Source organism: Carex rostrata, chromosome 15 (genome assembly GCF_964058835.1).
Source record: "Carex rostrata chromosome 15, lpCarRost1.2, whole genome shotgun sequence".
Taxonomy (NCBI): Eukaryota; Viridiplantae; Streptophyta; class Magnoliopsida; order Poales; family Cyperaceae; genus Carex; species Carex rostrata.
The window spans coordinates 10,329,415-10,338,733 of NC_135932.1; the positions used below are offsets into that span (position 1 = coordinate 10,329,415).

At 34.9% G+C, this 9,319-nt stretch overlaps 1 protein-coding gene across 1 annotated transcript; it reads right to left on the minus strand.

Annotated features, from left to right (window-relative positions):
• Window positions 1-4,750: 4,750 nt before the first annotated feature.
• LOC144566334 (uncharacterized) lies at window positions 4,751-8,769 on the minus strand. The gene is made up of 4 exons (XM_078316346.1): window positions 8,358-8,769; window positions 7,616-7,867; window positions 6,316-6,503; window positions 4,751-5,449 (listed from the first exon to the last, which is right to left on the minus strand). Exons 1-4 carry the CDS (start codon window positions 8,647-8,649, stop codon window positions 4,889-4,891), a joined length of 1,293 nt encoding a protein of 430 aa, XP_078172472.1. The 5' UTR covers window positions 8,650-8,769; the 3' UTR covers window positions 4,751-4,888.
• Between the last annotated feature and the right edge of the window lie 550 nt (window positions 8,770-9,319).

Genomic DNA, 9,319 nt, shown 5'->3' on the forward strand with positions numbered 1-9,319 from the left:
ATGATTTCTAAAAGACAAATATATATATATATATATATATATAGAGTACGGCTAACGCGCTTCCTCTAGCATATGGGCCGAAATGCTTCCGGTGGAAATTTGAAATTTCAAAATCCAAAAAGTCGATCTGAACCGTTCATCTTCTTCTCCATATTAATATCTGCCTGGAGACCAAATTTTACATTTTTCTGAAATTTTTTACTATTTATTAAGCCACTTTGAAAATTGCTGATCCAACGGTGGTTTACCAAACAGTAAAAATCAGAAGCTACCGTTGGATCAGCGATTTTCAAAATGGCTTAATAAATAGTAAAAAAATTCATAAAAATGTAAAATTTGGTCTCCAAGCAGATATTAATATGGAGAAGAAGATGAACGATTCAGATCGACTTTTTGGATTTTGAAATTTCAACTTTCTACCGGAAGCATTTCGGCCCATATGCTAGAGGAAGCGCGTTAGCCGTACTATATATATATATATAAGTTAGGCTTGGGTGCTATGGATAGCATAGTGACCTCTATGCTACGGCTCAATATTCGAGTTTTCAAAATCCAAACGGTCGATCCGAACCGTTCATCTTATTCTCCATATTAATATCTGCTTGGAGACCAAATTTTATAATTTTCTGAATTTTTTTACTATTTATTAAGCCACTTTGAAAATCGCTAATCCAACAGTTTTACAATTTTGTGCAGCCACCGTTGGATCAACAATTTTGTAAAATACTTAATAAATAGTAAAAAAATTCAGAAAAATGTAAAATTTGGTATCCAAGTAGATATTAATATGGAGAATAAGATGAACGGTTCAGATCGACCGTTTGGATTTTGAAAACTCGAATATTGAGCCGTAGCATAGAGGCCACTATGCTATCCATAGCACCCCAGCCTAACTCATATATATATATATATATATATATATATATATATTCGAGTTTTCAAAATTCTAACGGTTGATCTGAACCGTTCATCTTGTTCTCCATATTAATATGTGTTTGGAGACCAAATTTTACATTTTTTGGAACTTTTTTACTATTTTTTTAGATATATTGAATATCGTTGTTTTTTATGGTCCAGATTTGTCTGAAAAACAATGATTTTCAATAAATCTAAAAAAATAGTAAAATTTTTCAAAAAATATAAAATTTGGTCTCCAAACACATATTAATATGGAGAACAAGATGAACGGTTCGGATTGACCGTTAGGATTTTAAAAACTCAAATATTGAGCCGTAGCACTGTAGCCCTCCATGCAACCCATAGCACCGTAGCCAAATCCTATATATATATATATATATATATAGAGAGAGAGAGAGAGAGAGAGAGATAGGCTAATATACAATCGATTGCACCACGCCTCCCGTGCAACAAAGTTATTTTCTGATTTTTAAAGTCCAAATGATTGATCCAAACGTTAGATGTCATCTCCATATTAAAATGTGCTTGGAGACCAAATTTTACATTTTTTGAATTTTTTTTACTATTTTTAAGCCACTTTGAAAATCGCTGATCCAACGGTTTGGTTCTGATTTTACTGTTTGGTAAGCCACCGTTAGATCAGCGATTTTCAAAGTGGCTTAAAAATTAGTAAAAAAATTCAAAAACATGTAAAATTTGGTCTCCAAGCACATTTTAATATGGAGATGACATTTAACGGTTTGGATCGATCATTTGGGCTTTAAAAATTGAAAAATGACTTGGTTGCACGGGAGACGTGGTGCAATCGATTGTATATTAGCCTATCTCTCTCTCTCTCTATATATATATATATGGAAGCTCCAAAGACATGTTATTTGACACCATCATCGGTTCCCGCAAACTATCTTGATAATTTTTATTTTAAAATGCATCATGACTATTCTAGTAAATAAGTTAAATAATTTCTACAAATGAAGATAGCATATTGCATAACAATATAACATGTAATAAAACAGTACACACCATGCTAATATAATTCAACTATATATCTACACTAACATAAATTAATAATTGAAAATATAAGTGCTAGAATTTTCTCAACATTCTTTTGAAAGAAAATCCTCCAAGTTGACAGTAGCCCATCAAGTTTCTGCTCTACTGATGCTATAAAACCTATAACCTACAAAATCGAAAAATAATGTTAATAGATTATGAAAATGTATGTTTGTTCTATCAAAATCTTGAAGGCGTACAACTATTTTTCAGTGTTGTAAATAACGATACACGGTCGTCGAACGGATAGGGTACCACAAGCGATTAATCGAGAATAATTGAGAATAATCGGCCATATTTGGGAATAATTGTCTGATTAGTCAAGAAAATTTATGATAGTTTGATTACCACCAATGACTAATCGGTCTACATGGATGTTTTTTACAACACTGCTAATTTTATTATAAGTTTTATTTTATTTTTTGTTGATTGGTAGATTGATCATTTTCCATCTCGTTATGCCTTTGTTCTTTATAAAAGAAATTGCTTTAGATAGAAAGAGATGTTTTAGTTATGGAAATAAAATGAATCATAAATGATCATTAATACACAAAAAAAAAAAAAAAAAAAAAATGATGATTGCATAGCATGCTATAGCGATACTAAAGTAGGGACCAAGTTGTCTCTATACACTTGACATGTTTGAAACTCTGTCTTGATCAAAGTTGTCAAAATTAAGGATTGAAGAGAGGTTCGAGTCGAAGGGTGTTTTGATAGGTTGAATAGTTGAAGTAGCAGCTACGATTATGAGAAAGAGTGAGACAGACCGGCAAGAAACTTAAATCATGATGAACACGAAAAATAATAAAAATATTCTTCCAACAAAGTGAGGGAAAAATAGAAGGGAGCATCTAGCGATCCCCCCGTAACAATCCCCCATTTCATCCCCCAGTCATTAACTACTTCAATAACTACTAACTACCTAGGGGGACCACTTACTATTTGGGGACCACATAATATTTGAAATATTTTACAACTGGCGCGCGCAAGTATTCATCTATAATATATCAAGTATTCATATATAACATATCAAGTATTCATATCTAATATATCAAGTATTTAAAAAAAAAAAGCTGGACACGTTTTTAGAGGTGGGATTTTTTTTTCTTCGTTCAATATAATCAATATTTCTGATGATCGGTGAGGAATTTTGCAAATCTAAAACCACGAATGTTTTTGACATAATTTTATCTTTAAAATGAGATCCATGATAATATACTTTCGAGTTGTCCGTTGTACAAGTATTCATCATTATCGAGAAAGTATTCATCATCGTCGTGCAAGTGCAAATATAGAAACTGGACACATCACTCATCCATCTTTTACACGTTTTTAGAGGTGGTTTTTTTTCTCCGTTTAATATAACCAATATTTCTGATGATCTATGAGGAATTTTGCAAATCTAAAACCACGAACATTTTCTACACAATTTTATCTTTCAAATGAGATCCATGATGACATACTTTCGAGTTGTCCGTTGCACAAGTATTCATCTCTTATCGAGAAAGTATTAATCATCATCGTGTAAGTGTAAATATAAAAACTGGACACATCACTCATCTATTTTTTTACATATTTTTAGAGGTGGGTTTTTTTTTCTCCATTCAATCTAACCAATATTTCTGACGATCTGGGAAGAATTTTGCAAATCTAAAACCACGAACGTTTTCTACACAATTTTATCTTTCAAATGAGATCCATGATGACATACTTTCGAGTTGTCTGTTGCACAAGTATTAATATCTTGTCACGCAAGTATTCATACATAAAATATTAAGTATTCATTTATACACATTGAAGTATTCATCTCTAAGACATCAAGTATTCATTCATATATCTCTATTTTTTTTCAAAATTTGTTTTTATGTCATTTATTTAATACGCAGTGGCCTAATTCACCATTAATAAAGCTTTGTTCTTTGCAAAACTCGCTACTTCATGAGGAATGAGAACATAAACATGAAAAAGATTAATTGCATATACATATACAAAATTATTTTGATACGATCGACAGTGACGGATCTGACCCGGTAAAGATGTGTTCTAGTATTCATTCAAACACATTGAAGTATTCATTCATACACATTGAAGTATTCATTCCTGGCAGAGACGTACTTGATTGGGATGGAGTGACGGATGATCTCCGGCAAAACGTTCGCTAGAGCAGGAGCAGTAGACATAGAGGGAAAAAACCGATGCGAAAGTGTAAGAGGGAGGAAGCTTATTGTATTTATCATTTCGAGGTGGGAGAGGGAGGGGAGCTTATCAATGGAAAAACGGAGGTGGAGGAGGAGGTGGGATGCGGAGGTGGGAGAGGGAGGTAGAGGCAGAGGTGAGGTGAGGTGAAGGTGAGAGAGGGAGGTGGGAGGCGGAGGTGGGAGAGGGAGGCGGAGGCGGAGGTGGGAGAAGAAGATGGAGGTGAAAGAGAAAAATAGAGGTGAAAGAGAAAGGGAGAAAGAGGAAAGAAGTAAAGATTGTTAGAAATAGTAGTTATAGTTATAGTTAAAATAGAAAGTTAGTTGGAGGATGAAATGGGAGATAGATAGGTGGGGGATATTATAATTATCCAAAATAGAATCCTACGAGAACTGAGTTGAGTCAAATACAAATTCGACCATGAACGAACCGAACCCGTTAACAACTCGAATATAAATCGAGCGAGCTGGTTACATACATTTTCCGAACCATGAACTAGAGTTTTTTTTCGTCAGCCCTAATTATAACGTACATCATATAAAATGTTGATGCAACACAGACGATGAGACGAACACAGCAAACGGCCCAACTTGAACAGAAATTACAGTAGTTATGCATCATAGTAACAGCATATTTATTTACACGGACCATTAAGATTGAAAACATATACACCAAGTAAACAAGCATTATGCAACACGTAGAAAAGTCACTGAAAGAAACATCATTTCTTGTCATCTTCATCCTCAAGGTCACTAAAAGAGACATCTTCGTCATCTACTAAAGGTACACTTGCTGTATTTTGTGAAACTCCTATTATATTATCGTTTCTATCCTCCTCTTGCAACCACTCATCATCTCCATCTGAATCTTCAGAATTTTCAACTTTTTTAACAGCTGCTGGAACTTTTGTGGCCGGTTCCTCTTCTTTAATCACCGATTTGTCCACTATTTTCACTTCAGTCACTTCCACCGGGTGCTTTTCAGTCTCAACTAAATCTGATATGGGGATGGTGGTAAGGGTTTCTTCTTCTTGCATCTTAGATGATGACGATGATGATGATGGTGCTGCTGCTGCTGCTGATGGAATGTCATATATGTCTTTCGATGGTGGTTCTTCAGCTCCTTGTTCAAGTGGTGCTGTGATATATTCTGGGGTTTTTTGGGGTACATTAAAAGTAGGCAACTCTAAGATAGGTACCTCTACAATGCTATTATCATACTGCCCTTCCTTGTTCTTCTGACTTTGGCTTTCACTTGACAACTGCATTCTGGCATCAATGATCTGCAAGAATAAAGTGTTACTACTTAAATTAAAAGACGTGAACTCTTCTTACAAGAGAATAATTTGATCTGTGTTGTCAATTGTATCTTTTAAAAGAAGGGCTAAATATCAAGACATGGCATACATACCACAATTTCACTCAACCGCTTCACACCCATGTGTTATATCTAAAATTTTGCCCACAAGTAATACTGAGTATGCAAACATCTTAATATGTCTTTCTTCCAACTCCATAATGGTTTAACTTGGTTGGAGCTCAAGCAGTCTTAGATAATAACTCCACAAAGAGTACCAAAATCCAGCACTCTTAAAATTTCTGTTAGTCCGATATACCACAAAGTAAATTATTTTCTATTCCACTTCAAATATTTAGCTTCAGTAGCACAAAGACATGTAACAAAAAGGATTTAGGAGGAATAGTTGCATGCCAAGTCTGTAACTTCCTGTATTGAAGTACATCTGAATGAACTATAAATGTAATAATTGAAAGAGGATATAAATACCAAAATGACAAAACCAACTTGTCCAGATATTATTTCATAGTCAATAACATTTATATGTGTACTTAAAAAAGATTTATCATGTATACCTTGCACAATAAGAAATATCACCACTTCCACCTACCATCTGATATTGAGTACATGACATTTTCCCATGTTTACATGGAAATGGAACCATGGAAGATATTTCTCATTTGACGTCGCATAGAAAATACTAAAAATTAACGGGGGGTAAAAAATAAAATTGCTGCTTTGCATATTAAAAAGAAGCAGCCTACATTTACATGACATGTTTTCTTCATCAATACGTACCATTTGCCACCATAGATGTATCACAAAAATTCTGAAATAGAGAGCAAAAAAAACCTGAGGTGAAAAGAGCATCTCCGCATCTTTCTCATCAAGCCTAGGGTAGACAAGCATGAAATAAATTTTCCAAAAGCATCTTTCGCTCATATGGTTTGGGCAGAGCTCAATCCTCAATGCTGCTAATCTTGGCACAAGTTGTTCAACTGCAAGAGCATGCTCTTGTTGCACATCTGACATCTCAAAATCTGTCACATGTAACGAGTGTAATTAATTTCAGTTCAAGCTTCACAAATATTTCTTCGGTGCACTCAGCCATACTCATTTGCAAATAGCTGTAGATTAATTTGAGTATACAACAACAACAACAACCAAGCCTTTAGTCCCAAACAAGTTGGGGTAGGCTAGAAATGCAACTTAAAATTGATCCATTGAGAATTTACAGCTTGCAAAACATAATCGCATCAAGTTGTTGATTGATATCAATGCAGTTGATAGATTAATGCATAATATTTAAAAATGAGCACTCAGGATTTAACTGTTTCAAAAGACAGAACGACAAGCTGTAATTGCTCTCAATGGGAGTTGTTACTTCTTTTTATGCAATATTTGATTTTTAGAATTTGGTACCACAGAAAGGTAGTATGCATATAAAGCAAAGGAGACATTATTTTTCATATATAACAACAACAACAACCAAGCCTTAAGTCCCAAACAAGTTGGGGTAGGCTAGAAATGAAACCCAATCGTAGTCACAAAGTCAAGGTAGATAGTAAAAATGATACCAATAATAATAGTAATAATACTAATAATAATACTAACTATATGATGACTACACTAACGTAGGAGCCAAAGTCCTAAGCTCTACGTCCTTGACCCCAAATCACTAGCCCTATGACCTAAAGCCTATAATACTACCCCTAAACAACCCCTACACAATATTTCCTATATACCAACTGCCACAAAATCATAAAGCATTAATGTGGCATACATAAAAATGCTCTGTTATGTTAGATGCAAAAGCTTATATTAATTGCAAACGTTTTACTCAAATGTTGACATAACTGTATTTAAACACCTGCATTTTCCTGTTTGATGGAAGTATAAATAGCAAAGTTACAATTGACTGGTTTATATATGAAATATCACGCGTGCCCATGAAAAACATATATCCCCTATTTGCCAGTAAAAGAAGAAAACTCCCATATATATTCTTCAAATCACAATAACATGCCCATACCCACCCCGGCTTTTCTTTCCAAACAACCCATTGTACCCCTTCCAGTCATTTTAGGTAGATGTTTGAAAATTTCTCTTTTAGAAAACGTAATGTAGACTGTAAGAGGACAAGAACACAAACCATCACACTCTTCCTCTAGCAAAGGGAAGTCGAGCCAGGTCCCTGGATGCATTGAAATATTTTCCACAAACATCAACACCTCCTCAGTCACACCAACCACACCAGTGTCCTCGGCATCTTCATCCTCATCAGATCCAAGAGGTAGAAAACTGGAAGCTATCTTAGCTATCTCTGAAACAGCCACGTGTTCTGATATCTTAGATATTCCACTCCGAACTCTCCCCCCAATCTCAGCAAAGTCACTCCGAATACCTGTGAAGCTTCTAAATAATTAGTTACAGATAATATCCAAACTATTTAAAGGGAAAAAAAAATAGAAAGACAAGTTTTGATTTGGTAAAAATGACATGTACTAAAACCACAACTTACAAATTTTTGACATAGTATGAGATTATAATCTTTAGTGTGGTTTAGCAATCCAACAAATGTGAGAGTGGCAGTTATCATAGCCATTTCTCAAATAGTACTAGTAAATCATCGAATTTAGCAGTTTATAAATCAGAATTTTACCCTAGCATGTGTTTCACTGTCTGTTAGTAAAATCCTGATCTCAACTAACAATTTGGGTGGAATAGTAGTCAAACAGTTCTTTCTCTAACCAATAGAGTCTCAGTTTTCCTCTTTAATAGCTATATATCCAATGTCTCCAGCCTTTTAACTTCATTTCCAGTGATCTACAAGTTACACCTAAATCATGCAAGCAAGACGCAGTCTAAACTCTAAAGAAGATTAGTGACATCACCTGGGATTTTTATCGACGAATCAGATGTTTCCACGTCATCGTCATCTCCAGGTGAAGTTTTGAATTCTGATTGGGATTGCGGAGGCGGAGCGAGGAAAGAGGCGAACCCGCGAAATTGGCGGGTAAGGGTTTGCGTGAGCTCGGAGATGTCTTCCTTAACACCTTTGGGCGGAGACTGGGGGTCTCCGGCAGTGTCTGAGGTGGTTGAGGTTGAGGAGGGTATCTCTTGTTCGTCCTCTTCATCGTCGGATGGAAGAAGAGTTTTCGCAATAGATCTCGCTAGCCATGACATTTTGTTGCTTCAGATCTTTGTCCGACTTGTCTTATAATTTGCTTGAATTTTCAGATCGCATTTAGTAGTTGATGTTGAGATGAGATGAGGAAGAATTCTGTCGGGTTGTTGCTTGTTTGTTTTGATCACAACTTGGAAGGAGAGATGAGATGAGATGAGATGAGATGAGTTGAGTGTTGAGTGTTACTTGATCTTAGTATTGGGCCTCTTGATATGATATGGGCTTTTGCTCAACTAGTAGAGGGCCCGCCCCGCTGGATTTATATTTATTAGGATTATGATGTGATAATTTCAACAACTCTTTTTCTGTCTGGTTTCTTACACTCCCGTCCCGTTACTTGCCTGGATTATGATAAATAATTTTTGATTTTGCGTTTCACAGTATCGGGTGAATAATAATGTAATGTAATGTAATTAATTTTGAGCCTCGTAACAGCTGACATAACAGACACATATCGGGTACATGATCCTAAGTTACGTAGAATATCGGGGTAATATAGAGTAAAACTCAATTTTAAAAAGTGAAACTAATTTGAAACATGTAGTTGCAAATTTTAATTATATACATTACATAAAGCGGCTACTGATCTGAACATCTAAATCAGTAGTCTAATTTTAATTATTTACATTACATTTTAATCTGAAACACGTAGTATAAATCAGTAATGGT